This window comes from Mustela putorius, unplaced genomic scaffold (genome assembly GCF_011764305.1).
Source record: "Mustela putorius furo isolate JIRA1106 unplaced genomic scaffold, ASM1176430v1.1 tig00003903_pilon_pilon_pilon, whole genome shotgun sequence".
Lineage (NCBI taxonomy): Eukaryota > Metazoa > Chordata > Mammalia > Carnivora > Mustelidae > Mustela > Mustela putorius.
Window position 1 is genome coordinate 3,810,552 of NW_025422051.1, and position 17,812 is coordinate 3,828,363.

Sequence of the window (17,812 nt, forward strand, 5' to 3'; positions counted from 1 at the left end):
GTGACATTGGAAGCAAGTGGCTACACTGCTGGTTTTGAAGATGGAAGAAGGAAGGTCACCTAGATGGCTCAGCTGGTTAAGCATCCCATTCTTGGTTTCAGCTCAGGTCATGATCTCAGAGTCACACGATCAAGCCCTGCATCAGGCTCAGTGCTCAGTGAGGAGTTTGCTTGAGATTCTCTTCCTCTCCCTCTGCCCCTTATGCCCCCTCAAATAAAGTCTTAAATAAGAGATGGAGGCTGGGATGCCTGGGTGGCTCAGTCCGTTAAGTATTTGCCTTTGGCTCAGGTCATGATCCCGGGATCCAGGGACTGAGACCCGAATCAGGCTCCCTGCTCAATGGGGAGCCTGCTTCTCCTGCTCCCTTTGCCTGAAGCTCCCCCTGCTTGTGTAATTTCTCTTTCTCTCATTCTGTCAAATAAATAAATAAACAAATAAATAAATAAAAGTCTTAAAAAAATAGATGGAGGCTTAAAAAAAAAAGGAGGGGTTGCACCTGGGTGGCTCTCATTTAGTTAAGCATCTGTCTTCAGCTCAGATGATGATCTCAGGGTCCTGGGATCAAGTCCTGAGATCGAGCTCTGCATTGGGCTCCTTGCTCAGTGGGGAGTCTACTTCTCCCTCTCCCTCTCCCTCTGCCCCTCCCCATCCCTCTCCACCACCACCTCCAACTCTAATTGTGTATAATCAGTATAATTATGCTCTCTCTTGTTCTCTCTCTCTCTATCTATCTAAAGATAAATAAATAAAATCTTTTAAAAAAAGATGGAGGAAGGAGCCATAAGGCAAGTAATACAGCTCCATAAGTGGAAAAGGCAAGGAAATGGATTGTTTTCTAGAGCCTCCAGAAGGAGCCAGCTCTGCAGACACCTTGACTTTAGCCCAGTTCACTGATTTCAGACTTTCGTTTCATGTGCACTTAAGGACAACATGTATCCTGCTGTTGTTGAGTGAAATGTTATATAAATGTCAATTAGATCCAGCTGGTTGATGGTGTTGTTCAGATCTTCTATACCCTTATTGATTTTCTGTCTGTTAGTTCTAGCTCTTACTTGAAGAGTATTAAAGTCTCCAACTCCAATTGTGTATAATGTTTATTTTTCCTTTCATTCCTGTCAGCTTTTGCTTCATGTATTTTAAAGCTCTATTATGAGATGCATCCAGGATTGTGTGGTGGGCAGTCCCTGAGAAGGTGAGTCCCAATGAACTCAACCCTTGATGTTCATACTTTTCTGTAATCATCTCCCATTGAATGGGGTCAAGACCGGGCACATGTTTTTAACCAGTAGATTATGGCAAAGGCGATGGGACGTCATGATCTCGATTAAGTTATGTTATATGGCAAAGATAATGAAATGCCGCTTCCATAATTATGTCTTATGTAAGACTCTCTTAGCAGATCAGCATGAGAGATCATCTTTGTTGGATTGATAAAGTAAGTGGCCATGTTGAAGAAGCCCACATGGCAAAGAACGTCAGCCAGCTTCTAGAAATTAAAGATGGCTTCTTATACCCGACGGTGGCCTCCAATGGACAGCCAGCAAAAATCCAGGGCCATTGGTGATACTGCTGTAAGGAAATGAATTTTGTCTAAACCTGAATGCATTTGGTAGTGGATCTTTTTCCAGTCAAGTTTATGATGACACTGCAAATGCACATGCAGGTTAGGGTGAACCTAGGAGCTCATAAACAACTCTACAAAGTTGTTTTCCCAAGTTGCTCCCTCTCCAAGATCTCCCTGGGACTTTGCAGTTCCTTGGAGTTCCCCTTTCAATCCTTTGGCAAGAAATCTGAGGGGTTTTTTTCTAAAAGATTTTATTTATTTATTTGACAGACAGAGATCACAAGTAGGCAGAGAGGCTGGCGGGGTGGGGGAGGGGAGCAGGCTCCCTCCTGAGCAGAGAGCCCAATGCGGGACTCGATCCCAGGACCCCGAGATCATGACCTGAGCCAAAGGCAGAGGTTTAACCCACTGAGCCACCCAGGTGCCCCAAAATCCGAGTCTTTACTTCTCTCTCCCATCTACTTCCTGAAATTTCACCTATGTCTGGAGGCAAGCAACAGGAGGACCAGAGAGAAAAAAACCATACATCAATGGGCATCTGCCCTCACTGACTTGGGACCATGACTATTCTAAACCAGAAAGGAAGGTCCCCCCACCCCCCACCGCTTCCCTCAACATTTTAGGTCCTCGATGGCGCTGCTCCCTCCATTGTTACTGTTGACTCAGCTGCAATGAGGGATTGCCTATTAGCTAGGGTGTGAGAGAATGGAAAAAAGAAAAATTGGTGTACTTCTCTACTCTCTCTGAACCTTGGGAGGTCTATTTTCTGCTTTTCTTGGTGCCTTCCCTGTCCATGTCACTGTCCCCTTCTGGGTTTGGACTGCCTTGAGTTCAGTCCAGTGGCTACTGGAGGGAAAAAATTGTAAACACACTGCCTGTTGTTTTACTTCAAATTCTGGTGCTCTTCTTCAAGTTACCTGGTATAATTGATTTTTTTAGAGTCCTCCAATGGCTGATCCACACATTCTGTTCATTGGAAGCGAATGGGTTGAATGTGATCCTTCTGTGTTAAATGGAGTCAGAATGCTTGCATTGTAAGGCTTGTTTTCATATACAAACATGTATAATAACTGAGCATTTTCTTTGGTGTAGATTTGTGAATACTTGGGACACATCTTTTCATACTCTACCTAAGGCAATCATTATAGTATAAATATTCTTCTGGTTATCTCTTGTTATGGAAGAAATCACACTTAAACTTAGTAGCTTAAAGTAATATAAATCACTGTGTTGTTATCTCATAGATTCAGGCATTGATCAGGCTCAGCTAGGTGGTTCTTCTTTGGGAGTGTCTCGCGTGTTTAGCATAAGATGGTGGCTGGGAATAAAATAATTGGAAGACTCATTCATTCAGGTGCATGGTATTTGGGCTGGGAACACTAAAAAAAAAAAAACCCTGTGGCTCCTCTAGTGTTTGTCTCTATGGCTATGTGTCTCTCTGTGGTTTCTCCAGCATGGCAGCTTCAAGGTAGATGGATTTCTTTTTAAGAATGGCTCAGCTTGGGGTGCCTAGGTGGCTCAGTGGGTTAAAGCCTTTGCCTTCAGCTCAGGTCATGATCCCAGGGTCCTAGAATCGAGCCCTGCATCAGGCTCTCTGCTCAGCGGGGATCCTGCTTCCCCCGCCCCTGCCTGCCTCTCTCCCTACTTGTGATTTGTCTGTCAAAAAATAAAATCTTTAAAAAAAAAAAAGACTGGCTCAGCTTTATTGCGATATAATTGACATATAACATTATGTAAGCTTAAGGTATATGCTGTGTTGATTTGATCCTGCAGTTTGATTAACACCTTAGTGTTAACTGATACCTCCATCATGTCACATAATCACCATTCCTCTCTTTGTGGTGACCTCATTTAAGATCTACTCTCTTAGCAACTTTCAAATATATGGTACAGAATTATTATCCTAATGACAACACTGCATTAGAGTCCCAGAATGTATTCGTCTTGTAACTGCAAGTTTGTGTACCAGCACATCCCTATTGCCCTCACCGCTCAGCTCCTGGTAACCAACATTCTACTCTCTGTTTCTACAAGTTCAGCTGTTTTAGATCCCACATGTAAGTGAGGTCATATGGTATTTGTCTTTCTCTGCCTGACTTATTTCACAGGCTTATGGGATCTTGAGATCCATCAATGCTGTTGCAAATGGCAGGATTTCCTTCTTTCTCATGGCTGGATGGCCCATTGTATGTGTGTGTATAGCTGTATCTATATATCTCAGTCTCTCTCTCTGTGTATATATGTATATCATATTTTCTTTATCTAGTTATTTGTTGACAGACACTTGTTTCCCTACCTTGGCTATTGTGAATAATGTTGCAATAAATATGGGAATGAAGATATATCTTTGAGATCCTGTTTTCACTTTCTTTGAATAAATACCCACAAGTAGAACCTCTGGATCATGTGGTAGTTCTATTTTTAATTTTCTGACGGACCTCTGCACCGTTTTCCATAGTGGTGGTATCAATTTACATTCCCACCAACAGTGCATGAGGGCTCCTTTTTTCCCACAGGCTCGTCCACATTTGTTGTCTCATGTCTTTCTGACGATAGCCTTTCTAACAGGTGTGAAGTGATATCTCACTGTGGTCTAGATATTTTACATGGCAGCTCAGGACTCCAAAATGAGTGGATAGCAAGAGTGTGAGAGTGAGTCAGGCAGGAACTAGATTGTCTTTTATGACAGGGTTTCACAAGTTTTGCAGTCTTTATTGCCACATTGTATTCTTTAAGGTAGTCACAAGGGTCCAATGAGGTTCAAGTGGGGGAGGGAACACAGATGCCACCCTTTGATGAGGGAGTGGCAAGTTCTGGAAGAACAGGTGCAATTGGAAATACGATTATGGGGAGTTTTTGAAAATACGATCTGCTGTAAGTACTAAGAAGTCTGCAGAGAGACGTTCTGTCCTCAACTTATAGGAACCCAAGAGTGTGTAATATTAAATACGATCAACATCATCAGTTTTCAGAAAACGTGGATTTTAGTAAATCTCCAGAAATTGGATCATCTTCCTGTTGTATAATTTTCTCTGTGGCTCTCCAGGTTTTTGGTGTTTGCAATTTCATTGGGAACCTGCATGGAGCTTCAAGATATATGGATTTTTACAGGGGCTGGGGGCAGTCTGGACCAATAGGGAACAATGCTAGCTAAAATCTTTTTTTAAATTTATTTAAATATTTTTATTTATTTATTTGACAGACAGAGACCACAAGTAGGCAGAGAGGCAGGCAGAGACAGAGGAGGAAGCAGGCTCTCCGCCGAGCAGAGAGCCCGATGCTGGGCTCGATCCCAGCATCCTGGGATCATGACCCAAGCCAAAGGCAGAGGCTTTAACCCACTGAGCCACCCAGGCGCCCCTCCTAGCTAAAATCTTGAAGACAGTCCTGTGCTTTAATGAAGGTACTAAGCAGCTTGGCAGAGTGTTCACCTACAGAGGAACCTGGAAGGCTTCAGTGTTGCAAATATCCTTAATACCTAATGCCATCCCTACCTTATTCTTATTACTCTTTATTCTTTTTAGTTAAGCTCCACTTTCTTCAAGAAATTCTCTTAAAAATGCAACCCCCCTGGGAGAGAAAACATGAACTGTTGGTGTGGATTTCAGAGCAGTTCAATAAACACTTATGAGCACAGCGTTAGGCACTGGGAATCCAGTGATTAAGAATTCCATCACTCCAGGGGTGCCTGGCTGGCTCAGTAGGTGGAACATGCAACTCTCCATGTTGGGGTTATGGGTTCGCGCCCCATGTTGGGTGTAGAGATTACTTTTAAAAAATCTTTAAAAAAGAGAATTCAGGGGCGCCTGGGTGGCTCAGTGGGTTAAAGCCTCTGCTTTCGGCTCAGGTCATGGTCTCAGGGTCCTGGGATCGAGCCCCGCATCGGGCTCTCTGCTCAGCGGGGAGCCTGCTTCCTCCTCTCTCTCTCTCTGCCTGCCTCTCTGCCTACTTGTGATCTGTCTGCCAAATAAATAAAATCTTAAATAAATAAATAAAATTTAAAAAAGAGAATTCAATCTCTTTTCTTCCTTATCATAGGAACAAGGTGGATTGAAAATTCTAGTTCCTGAGGAATTGGAGACTTTATCCTCCAGAGTCCGCTTTATAATTTTTTTTTTTTCCAGAGCTGTCCCAAGAATCATCAAAGATTCCCCGGGCTACCATAAGGTCAACATAAAAGGGCCACCAGTATAATCTCCACGCTCACCCCCCTGCTGCTCATCTAGGAGGAATGGCCAGTGCTCGGTTCCTTCTGGTTCAAACCTGTTCCCCAAGAGGGCTGGTTACACAGTCCAGAATAAGAAGTCAGTCTATTCCCCAAGTGGTGAAAGAGGTATTCGAACGCTTGCTCCCCATTCCAACCCCTTATCAGTCCCCACTTTGGGACAGACTTAGAGCAGAGGTTTGAATGAAGCCTGGTTGAGTCTGGGAAGCCCTGAAAGCTGGAAGGTACTGTGAGAGTTGTGGAAAGAGAGGTGGAAGGGGCAACGTGGCTTCGCGAACCTTCGCTTCCCCCAGGGTGCTCGCTCCCCACCTCCCGCCCCTTGACTGGGCTCAGGACAGCCGCACCCAGGCCTGAGACGGACCACTTCGCTGGGGGCCCCAGAGACAGGACCCAAGATCGCACAGCGCGCGAAACCAAGCTGCCGCTCCGGCCAGGCACCGGCGACCTCTGGCGTCGCGTTTAGGAAGCGCGGCGGCGACTGCCCAGGGACGGCCCCGCGACCCCAGACGGCCTGGCCAGGTACGCCGGGACCGGGTGAGGAGCGCAGGCAGGCCGGGGGCCGACGGCCGCTCCCCTGAGTTGGAGGGCCCCAGCCCAGTGAGTTTAGGCCGCGGCGAGAGCGCTCGGCACCGCGCTGCGCGGCGCGGCTGGGGGCCGAACAGGTGCGCGGGCGGGGGGCGGTGCTTGGCGATCCTGCGCACTGCGCGCGCCCCTCCCCCACGCGCCTCCCGGCGCAGCCCGGGCCCGGCGTGCGCGGCGGGGGGCGGGGGGGGAGGAGCTGCGGCGGCGGCGGCCACTCGGGCAGGTCAGCGGCGCCGCTGGAAGCCGCCGACGGCGCGGGCTGTTGGTCCCCGCGCGCAGGAGGCGCGGGCGGCCCGGGGACCATGGAGCCTGGTGACGCGGCGCGCCTCGGCCCGGGACGGGCGGCTCGGGCCCCGCCACCGCGGCTGCTGCTGCTGCCCCTGCTCCCGTTGCTGCTGGGTCGGGGGCTGCGCGTCGCAGCCTCGGCCTCCTCTGGGGCGGCGGCTGAGGACAGCAGCGCCATGGAGGAGCTCGCCACGGAGAAGGAGGCGGAGGAGAGCCACCGGCAAGACAGCGTGAGCCTGCTCACCTTCATCCTGCTGCTCACGCTCACCATCCTCACCATCTGGCTCTTCAAGCACCGCCGGGTGCGCTTTCTGCACGAGACGGGGCTGGCCATGATCTACGGTGAGCAACCCCCCGCCCCCCACCGCGCCCACCACCCCGACACCCCTTTCGCGGCCGGGCCGCTGCGCTCCCCCCGACCCCGCCCCGCGCTCCCCCTTCACTTGCCAACGTGTTTCTTTTCCGTTTCTCGCTGCGACGGGGTTGGTTCCCAAGGTCAACTGTCTGCATTTTCTGGCTTTCTGTTACCGTTAAAAAGAATTCCAGCCCATTTCGATGTTTCTTCATCGGGGAACCAGGAAAATGAAAGGGACGGAGGTGGCCTGGTTCTGTCCTCCGGCTTCTGTTTTGCGCCCCTCTCTTTCCGCATCGCGCTTCCGCACCCGCCCCCCTCCCCCCCACCTCCACCCCAGTTCAGCCCAACCGGGTATGTGTGCCGCGGCAGGAGGTGGGTGACTACCCTGGGGACAGAGTCACCCCAAGAGGCAGGCCCCAGTGAGGGTGGGGGCGAGGGCTGAGGGTTTCAGGATTTGGGTAAGTGTGGCCCTGGGGGCCTGAGGGATGCCACACATCCGTGGTCAGCTTGGGGTGAGCGCCCACTTCGGAAAGCTATGTTCCTGGGTCTCTTGTTAACAAAGTCGGAGCCTGGAGTGCCGTGAAAGGTGAGCGTGGTCCAGGATCCAGAGTGGTGCACCGCCATGGTGGGGCCTAGTTGGGTGTATGGGCACACCTCCCACTCTTATGTCCAGCTGGGACGTTATACCCAGGTACTTGACTTCTCCAAGGGAAGAGGAGCTTTTGTGTTCTTCAGACTGTAACATAGACTTGATTTTGAAGATACGTTTATAAGTGGATGAAGAGGAAAAGTAGTGGTTTTAACTCTGGGGTCAGCCGTCTTTTGTTGTGAAGGGTGGGCTGATGCCACCATCCTTTTCTGGATTTAATGACCTATGCTGTGTTGGGCACAGAGTGGTCAGCACAAATCTGCTGTGATTACATGGATGTCAGTTAGCTCTCATCTGAATCATCCCTCTCACCACACCCCACCCCTCATTATAACTCCAAAGGAGAAACAAGTGTTCACTTTTTGATTTGAATTTAGTGGAGTTAAGGCCCAGGGGGGTATCTTCATGGGAAATAGATGAGCCCACCTCTGACTCTTCCCAGTAAGGGAACATTTTACTTCATCACTTTTACTGGAGGGATCTCTCCATGCAATTTCCATTTGGGGTTCCCTGATAAAGCATGGAAAGCTGACACCTGAATCTTTAATGTGAAAATTACCCTTGGCCCTGGGCCTTGCTTCTCAGGGCTCTTGATCAGTCGTTGACAGCCCAGGCTCATGGCCACCAAGGTTACAAAGTGCTTTCAGGAGCCCTCTAATTTTAAAGAGGTAGAGGCCTAAACAGATCTGTCATTGAAACAGTACCAGTTCTAAGACTGAGTTCGGATGTTGCAAATTACATACCTGAGCTCAAGCTTCGGCCTCAATACCTGGCCATTCTTTGAGCTCTGCGGTCTGTATCAGTGGGTGACAAATGACTAATGCCAGGGCTGCAGGTAAGTTAGGAGGTGTACCGCGCAGATAACAGGGTGGGAACTGAAGCATGTTGTCATTTCAGGTGCTCGACTCTGAGAGATAATGCAAATGAAGATTTGCCCTTCTACGTCTATAGAGAACCATGAACATATTTTTATTTTATAGCCTCTAGATCCAACTCATTAAAGCACAGTGTGAAATATTTCTAGAAGGTAGATTGGGCAGGCTCATAAATATATGTTCAAGCACATGGAAAATGAGGATTTAAAAATATTTTTCTTTGAGGGAGTACTCCATGTTTTTAGGAGCTCAGTCACCTTCATCTTAAGGCCTACAAGCAATAGTGGAATTTTCCTCCGCTGATACGTACTTTTTAAACTCATCTTAATCTTTTAGTCATTGGGGCCCTGCTGCAGTGTACCGTGTCATTTTGTGGTACTGAGATCTGGTTCAATTGATGATAGTTCTGAAGAGGCAACATCATCTCATAACATTCTGTGTCATTTTGCTCTGTCTTTGGATTTTCATGTTACCCTGAAATATACTAAGAAATTTAGTTTGTCAATATGCGATGTCCTAGGTTCTGCCAAATACTAATTTTTTTTAAAGATTTTATTTATTTATTTGACAGACAGAGATCACAAGTAGGCAGAGAGGCAGGTAGAGAGAGAGGAGGGGAAGCAGGCTCTCTGCTGAACAGAGAGCCCGACGCGGGGCTCAATCCCAGGACCCTGGGATCATGACCTTGGCTGAAGGCAGAGGCTTAACCCACTGAGCCACCCAGGTGCCCCCCAAATACTAATATTTTGATGTGAATATTTAGCCTGTAACTGTGAGAAAAGAGTTCTCTGTCTCATGGATATTTAGTCTTGTGTTTTAGTGCACACACGCCCTCCATCGGAATTCTAATGTCATTTGATCATCTAATTATTCATTATTTTCTGAAGGCTCCTGGGATCGGGATTCTGATTTTTAAAAATTCAGTATGAAAATCTTGGAACGCTTAAGTGAATATAGTACAGATTTTCAGGACTTCTCTTCATTAATCATAGTGAGAAAACAGATTTCATTTCTTGATATCAGTGGAGGAAGTGAGTAATTGTCCCATTGCCTCTGAGTAATAAAGGACAAAAAGACGTAAGGAAACATTAAGTATCTGCTGTGTGTCCTGTGCCCAGCTTAATTTCTGGAGGTAATTTTCAAATGTTGGTAAGTTTTTATGAGTGAAAAGTGTTCAACTACAAGTTTCAGAACTCCTTGAAACTTAAAAAAATGTTAATTTCTGCCCCTTTAAAAATATTTAAGTGACACTTTAATCTGCAAGGGAAAGCTTTAATATTTATAAATTATGATAAATAATTATATATTTATATATATCCGTATCAAAATAAATTGTGATTCTATGAGTTTGCTGGTATAAAATATCTCTGGAAGGACAGTCAGTAGACTAGTAACATTGGCTTTTTTTGCTGGAAAGGAAGTAGGTGGCTGTGACGTGAGGTGGGAGGGAAACATCACCATATATTCTTTTGTGCTTTTCAATTTTTGAATTACGGAAGCCAAATTACCTCTCTGTGTGTTCTTGTCTCCATTCTGTGGCATTTTAATGGCATTTTAAGATGCTCCTCAAATCATCCAGTTTGATGCCCACTTCTCCCCATTTTAAACTATATTATGTTACCTGTTTTCTGTGACCTTTTAAAAAAATGATTATATCCTCCTTTCTGTGACCTTTCAACTGTTGATTGTACCCATGGAACTTCTGGAGCCCTGTGCCTGGAATGCAGACCAAACGGGAAAGGGGAAAGAGATTACCTTCCTTTCCCTCTCTCCTTTTTATTTCACCATCTCTGACGAAGAGTCATGTTTTACTAGGAGTGGCGTGCACCGAGAGTTCCCATCTTAAGCCCTTGCTTAGTCTGATGCAGAGGATCCAAGGACAATACCAGACACACTGTGAATGCTCAGCATTTAACTGGCAGGGGACCGTTAGAAGCACTGCTCCCTGACAACAGACCCAGGTAGGTGTAAGGGCCAGTGACCACAGACCAGACCCTCCAGGAATGTGAAAGCAGCACCCCCGCCCCCCTGCCTCCCAGGCCCTGTGCTGGGAACTGCGAGAGGCTGAGAGACCGTGGACCAGAAGCCAGAAGCTGGCACCCGTCTAACCTGTTTTGTCAAGGCAGGGAGCTCCCAGCTGTTTGCCCCTGCACGTGACTAAGGGCCATCCGAAAGTTCCCAGACATGGCAAGTGTTGGAGGAGGGAAAAGGTGGTATCAACGGACTGTGTCCATTAACTGTGGTTCTTTCTCATGTGGATGCTGGTTCCACTTCCCTTGTACTGTTTGTGACAGCTGATACAGGTCCAAAATATCTAGCTTGGCCCTGGCAGCCCACCACTGCTTCTCGCTTCCTCCATGCCTATCAACTTTCCAAGTATGTGTCGGTCAGTCTCCCACCCTCCCCCCCCCAGGTCCCATGGACCACGGGCTCCTCATTGCCTTTCAGAGTTGAATGGCTAAGTGCAGCCCGAGAGGGGTTTACAGGCAAAGTCTGCAAGGGGAAGGGGGACCCTGTGAAGTAACATACAGTGAACGTTTGAGCCTGTGTGTGAGGGAACATTTCGGAGCCACCCTATTCGTGGCTAATTGGGAGCCCTCAATTGTTTTTGGTTTTGTTCTCAAGAGCCCGTCACTTTGGCCCCAGTTCGGGGCGACTCCATATGGTCTCATTTTGGCACCACATCCCTTGGGTTCAGATGCTGCCTCCGTTACTGAAAAAACTCCATAAGACTAGGTAAGCTCTCTGAGCCCCCATTTCCTCTTTTCAAAAACAGAGACAGCATCCTTCACCTCACAGGATTATTGTATTATTGAGATGTTGTAAAGGTCAAGTGCATTGTCTGATACTTACACACTTGGTCAGCACTACTTCTCATTCCCAGTTCAGACTGTGTGATTCTTTGGTCAGCTTCGCTACTTGAGGCTCATTCAGTGGAGACTGCTGTAGTTTAAAAGTGCATCAGCATTCAATTAGTGGGGATGAGGGACAATGACTTTTTTTGGGGGGGGGTGGGCTCTTTGTTAATACCTAGGAAAAATTTACAACATACCTACTCTACTCTTGTAGCCAGCATTCTCAATTCTTGGACTTTGTCCTTCAGAAATACCTGCACTACCATGTTACATAGATGGCCATATTTCTTGTCGCAGAAGCAAATGGCTATCCTCAAGAAGGCACTGGTTAAGTTACAGCCCATTCCTGCTGAGGAACATTATGCAGCTGTTAAAAAGGAAGTGTTGTGTAGCCACCCACACATATCGTTGTGGGAAAAAACAAGGCACAGAATAGTCTGTATAATATCATCTCATTTATTGTTTAGAAATTATGTAATGTATGCACATAACATTTAAATATGATGTGTGCTTCTCTGGAAACTGATGCAAACTTACTTAGCTCTGGTTATCCTAAGGTTGTAGAACCAGTTGCTGGGAGAGTGGGAGGGGAGGTGTTACTTTTTTCCCTTTGTACTCAGAATTCTGAGTGGCCTGAAATTTCTATGACACTGACACATTATTTTTGCAATGCGAACTTTGTTTAAAAATAAAGCAAATAAGGGTGCCTGGGTGGCTCAGTGGGTTAAAGCCTCTGCCTTTGGCTCAGGTCGTGATCTCAGGGTACTGGAATCGAGTCCCACATCGGGCTCTCTGCTCAGCAGGGAGCCTGCTTCCCCCCTCCCCCGCCTGCCTCTCTGCCTACTCGTGTTCTCTCTGTCAAATAAATAAATAAAATCTTAAAAAATAAAGCAAATAACTTTAATTTTTATTTATTTATTTGACAGAGAGAGATCACAAGTAGGCAGAGAGACAGGCAGAGAGAGAGAGGAGGAAGCAGGCTCCGTGCTGAGCAGAGAGCCTGATGCGGGACTTGATCCCAGGACCCTGAGATCATGACCTGAGCCGAAGGCAGTGGCTTAACCCACTGAGCCACCCAGGCGCCCGCAAATAACTTTAATGTAGCAAAAAACACATTAGAACTAAGAGAACACAGTTATGCAGTTGGTTAGCATTCCCCTTGGGTATTGAGATGTTCTTTTTAAAGGAATGTCTAGGTGTAAAGAAAACTTGTAGTTATTTAAAAGTAATAAATGGAAGTAAAATATATCTTAAAATGAGAAAGTGACATTTCCTGAAAGTGTTTCTTAGAACTTTCAGAAGGTAACCTTTTTGGAATGATGTAATTAGAAAATCATCATTTCACAACCCTTAGTGATGTAGACAATGATTTTCAATGAATTCCAAAGCCATAGGGGAGAGGTGGTTGGGGAACATGGTACTTATACGGTGCTAAGCATCACACCACAGACCCCTTGCCTCTCACAGAGGAAAAAAGGTATCTTTACAGCAGAGAAGTCTGGCAGTTACCATTTTCTATCTAAGTCGTCAAATTTATCCTTGCTCCTTGTGGAACTATCTAGTAGTACCTGCCTCCTGATGAGAGGCAGTAGGAACCATATAGCTTTACCTATGTAGTATTCATCCTCCAAATGTTTTATCTGAATCAAATTGAGGTTTTAGGCACATCTTCTGGTTTACAGGAAATATAGGAGATAGAGAAACAAGTTATCAAATACCATGTGAAAATAATTAGACCTATCCCAGGCACAGAGTAACCTACAAGACCATTGTTCATGTTTCTTCAAGAAGTCCATGTGAAGGGAAACAAAAAGTCAGGATAAGTGTCTGTTATGGACTGAATTGTATTCCCCCTCCCCTAAGATACATATGTTGAAGTCCTAATCTCTAACGTGATGCTATTTGGAAGTTGGGTTTTGGGGAGGTAATTAGGTTTAGATGAGGTCATGAGGGTAGAACTTCTGTGATGGGATTATAAGAAGAGGAAGAGACCAAAGCTCCCTGTCTCTCTACCATGTGAGGATACAGTGAGGGGACAGCCATCCACAAGCCAGGAAGAGGGCTCTAAACAGAAACTGAATCTGCCAGCATCCTGATCATGAACTTCCCATCCTCCAGAACTGTGAGAAATAAATGTTTAAACATGTTTAACTATGGTCTTTTGTTCTAGCAGCCTGAGTAGACTAAGACAGTGTTCTAAGTTAATGGAGACCAAAAGGCATAAGCAGTCATTGCACAGGAAACTTTATTGACTCCTGGTTCATGAAAATAAGATATAAGATGTTTTGGGGACAATCAGGGATGTCTGAATACGGGCTTGGTGTTAGATGACATTAGGGAATTACCGTTATTTTTTTAGGTGAGATAATTGAGGTTATACAGGAGAACGTGCATATTAATTGGAGTTGTAAGCTGAAGTATTCAGGGGTCAAGTGTGTGAGTCCTAACGCATGCAACTTACTTTCCAAAAGTTCAGTAAAAAAAAAAAAAAAATACACATACCACCTATATCTGGGTGGTGGGTGAAAAGGTGTGTTTTATATTCGTCTTTCAACTTTTTGTATGTTTTGAAAATTTTGTTAAAATAGAAGATGGGGGAAGATGTTAACGTCCCTGTTAATCTGTTAGCTGGTAACCTGTTAACCTGGCTCCCTGAAAGGACGTACAGGTGAGGCAGGATACAACCTGTTACTCTCATTAAACTCTGACATTGAGTAATGCTGTTTGACATTAGTTTATAGGAGATGTTAGACCTTCATGACTTGAGAATCAGTAACAACTTCTTAATTTTAATTTTTTTTGTTTGATTTTAAGGGTCACATATCTTTTGAGAAATTGCCTCTGTTCCACTTGTCAGATAGTAGGTGTGAGGAGACTTTTCTCTTTTGATTAAAGCATGCTACCTGGCTTCTCATCAGCGTGGATATTTGTATTAAGGGAATGCTAGCTGGCAGAACAGACCAACCCCAAATTCCAGTGGCCCACCATAAGAACAGTTCATTTTTAACCCATGTCATGGGCCAGTGGGAGAGTCTGGCAGGTGGCTCTCAGTGTGGTCATTCAAGGACCAGGTGTCTTCCAACCTGTGCTTTCCACATCCCTTGAGGCTTTGGAACCGTCCCGCTCCAGCCAGTGAATGAGAAAAGAAAAAAGAGGATCACATGGTGAAGAGTTTGTGCTAAGCCTAAGAGTGCTGGACATCGCTTTGCCTGCTTCCATTGGACAGAACTAGGCCAGGAGGCCACATGTAACTGGAAGGGAGGCAGGGAGATAGAGTGTATCTGGAGGAAGAGGAGTGGGTTTGGAAAGAAGCTAGCCAGTCTCTGATGGAGTATGTGCTGAGCACTTTGTCACATATAACCCAGAAAAGGGAAGTTGTAGTAGGGTTTGCATGCGGTTGTGTTGTTGTTGATGATAAACTAAATTTTTCAAGTAATCCAGTTTGAAGAGAGTATTTTTTTAAGATTTTGTTTATTTATTTGAGAGAGAATGAGAGAGAGAGAGTGTGAGAATGAGAATGGGGAGGGGCACAGGGAGAAGCAGAGTTCCTGTGAGCTCCCTGCCCAATGCGGAACTCAATCCTGGGACTCCAGAATCATGACTTGAGCCAAAGGCAGTCGCTTAACCAGCTGAGCCACTCAGGCACCCAGAAGAGAGTATATTCTCCTGGAATGTATGAAGTTGTTTCAATACACTTATCAACATTACCCTGGAGCTTGTTAGAACTAGCAGGTCTGGCCCCAGACTTACTTAGAATGTCTCAGGGTGGGACTCAGATATCAGTCTTTCAGTGCATTGACAGGTTTTTAAAAAAATATTTATTTATTTAGAGAGAGGGAGCACGAACGGGGGAAGCGCAGAGGGAGAGCGTGTGAGAGAATATCTAGCAGACTGCTGAATGAGGAGCCCGTGGTGGGGCCTGAGCTCACGACCCTGGGATCATGACCAGAGCTGAAATCAAGAGTCAGATGCTTAACCAGCTGAGCCGGCCAGACCCCCCTAGCAGGGTTTTGTTTGGTTGGTTTTTTGTTTTTGTTCTTTATGTTTGAAACTCACTACTGTAGAATATTTATTTTCAGCCTTTAAATACATGCACCATGTTGCTTGTAAGGAAATAATTGTAGAAAAACAGCAGCTGTTTTTTTGAGTACCTGCCGTGATCGCCAAGCACTGTGTTAAGTATTTTGTGTACTTTAAGCCATTTAACCTTCACATCAGACGAATGAAGATGGTATTGTTGGTCCCAACAATTTGCCAAATGAAGAAATTGAATGTTTGGTCTAGGAGCCCATTTGTTTAGGGCCATATGTTGGAGATCGGTAAGTGGGAGTCTACTGAAGGAGTCTACTGAGTCTACTGAAGGAGGAGATGGTTCAGGATGTGTTTGGCCAGAAGAGAGCAGAACCTGAATCCCGCCCAAAGACCTTGTTCTGGGGGTATGGAGGGAAATCTATGCCTAGAGTATAAAATAAAGCGAAGTCTTCCTTCTTAAAATCGGGGTTTTGGCTCCAAACGCCGATGTACCACTGCTGGTACATTGAGTGAGGCTGGCCAATTTGGAAGACTGGATTTTCTTAGGCTATGTTGGCTGTGGGCCCTTGGTTCCAAGTAGAGCCAAAATGCCTATTTGTTTTCATCCCACAGGTGTTATGCCCTGATTGTGTGGGCCCTCCTGATTCATGTATTGAAATCCTAACCCCTAGTATGATAGTGTTAGGAGCTATGGCCTTTGGGAGGTAATTACGTCCTGAAGTTGGAACTCTCATGAACGAGATCCATGCCCTTACAGAAGAGACCCCAAGAGCTCTCTTTCCCAACGTGTGCATATATGATGAGAAGTCGGCAGTCTGTGGCCCAGGAGACCTTCATCAGACCTGATCATTCTACTACCCTGATCTTGGATTTCCAGCCTTCAGAACTGTGAAAAAAATAAATTGTTGCGGTGTATACATCACCCAGTCTATGGTACTTTGTTAGGGCTGGCCTGAGCAAGACAACATGGTTGAAGGCTGCCAGTTGTTACAGGGGAGAACCCAGAAAAACCATCAGCGGTTGTTCAGAGTGGCTGTGCCAGGCCTTCTCAGGTGGGAGCAGGTGCTTAAAAGCTTTCTCCCCTCTAGACGCCACTATCGCAGAGGTGGGGAGGCAGGTGAAGCATGGTCCATCGAGCTCCTAGGTCTCCCTGCTCTTCCTACGCTGGTTCTCCCAGGCGTATCGTAGTCTCCTCGAGAGCGCTTCCAAAAGACGAGGGAACAGAAGCCTGAATGACTGCATAGGCAGTCATCTTCTGTTTACTGATGTCTCTTCTGTCCCTAGCATAGTGCCAGACACATAGTAGGTGCCGTAGAAATATTTGCTTAATGGATTCTGTTTTGTCTAACAAAAATAAGGTGCTGTTAACACTTCTTAGAATTAAAGGTCCTTCCTTCAAGTTCTCATGCCTCAGATTCATACTGACAGTCAAGTTTCTGAGAAGGAAAACGGTATGTGTGAAAACATCTGCCTGAATCACAGCAAGCTGTTTCAGGCAGGACAATGAAGGATAGGTGAGTATATGTTCACCAGAAAATTGTGTATTTAGCTGATTAGCCACATGGTTTTTACATTTTTTATTGTGGCAAAATAATACAGCAAAATTTTCCGTTTTTACCATTTTCAGCTGTACAATTCACTATCATTAATGGCATTTGTAAACTTGAGTGACCATCACACCACTCTTTCCAAAAAAAATTTTTTTATCACCTCAAGCAGAAACTCTGTACCCATTAAACAATAATGCTTCATTCCTTCCTTCCCCCACTCCCTGATGTCCTCTAATCTAGTTTCTATCTCTGCGAATTTGCTTCTTCTAGATCTTTCATACAAGTGAATTCATACACTTTTAGTCCTGGCTTACTTGAATCTGACTCTTTGACTTGGCACAATACTTTCAAGGTTCATCCGTGTCATTGCCTGTATATGAGCTTCACTCCTTTCTGTGGCTGAATAATATTCCGTTCTGCATTTTGTTGATTCATTTATCAGTTTGTGGACACTTGGGTTGTTTCCACCTTTTGGCTATTATGACTAATGCTGTCATGACATGCAAGTATCCATTTGGGCCCCCGTTTTTCAGTTCTTTTGAGTATATACCGGGGAGTAAAATTGCTGAGTCATATATGGGGATTCTGTGTTCAGCTTTCTCAGGAACTGCCAAACTATTTTCCACAGCAGCTGTACCATTTTACATTCCCACCACCAGAGTTCCAGTCTCTCTACATCCTCTCCAATACTTATTTTCTATTGTTCTTGGTTTTTGTAGTCATCCCAGTACTTGTGAAATGGTAGCTCATTATGGTTTTGGTTTTCATATTCCAGTTGACTAATGATATGGAACATCTTTTCATGTGCTTATTGGCTGTTCGTATATCTTCTTTGGAGAA

The 17,812-nt window shown here is 45.6% G+C and overlaps 1 protein-coding gene across 3 annotated transcripts in view; it reads left to right on the plus strand.

The window, feature by feature from the left end:
- The first annotated feature begins 6,533 nt into the window (after nt 1-6,533).
- The window catches only part of SLC9A7 (solute carrier family 9 member A7), a 138,669-nt gene continuing 127,390 nt past the window's right edge, over nt 6,534-17,812 (plus strand). For 2 of the 3 annotated variants that reach the window (XM_045068421.1, XM_004754971.3), the window contains exon 1: nt 6,535-6,998. In XM_045068421.1, the coding sequence (XP_044924356.1) occupies nt 6,674-6,998 (325 nt within the window). In that variant the 5' untranslated portion in view covers nt 6,535-6,673. Of the gene's footprint in view, nt 6,999-17,812 lie in introns of all 3 variants that reach the window. The other variant, XM_045068422.1, reaches the window with a different exon arrangement.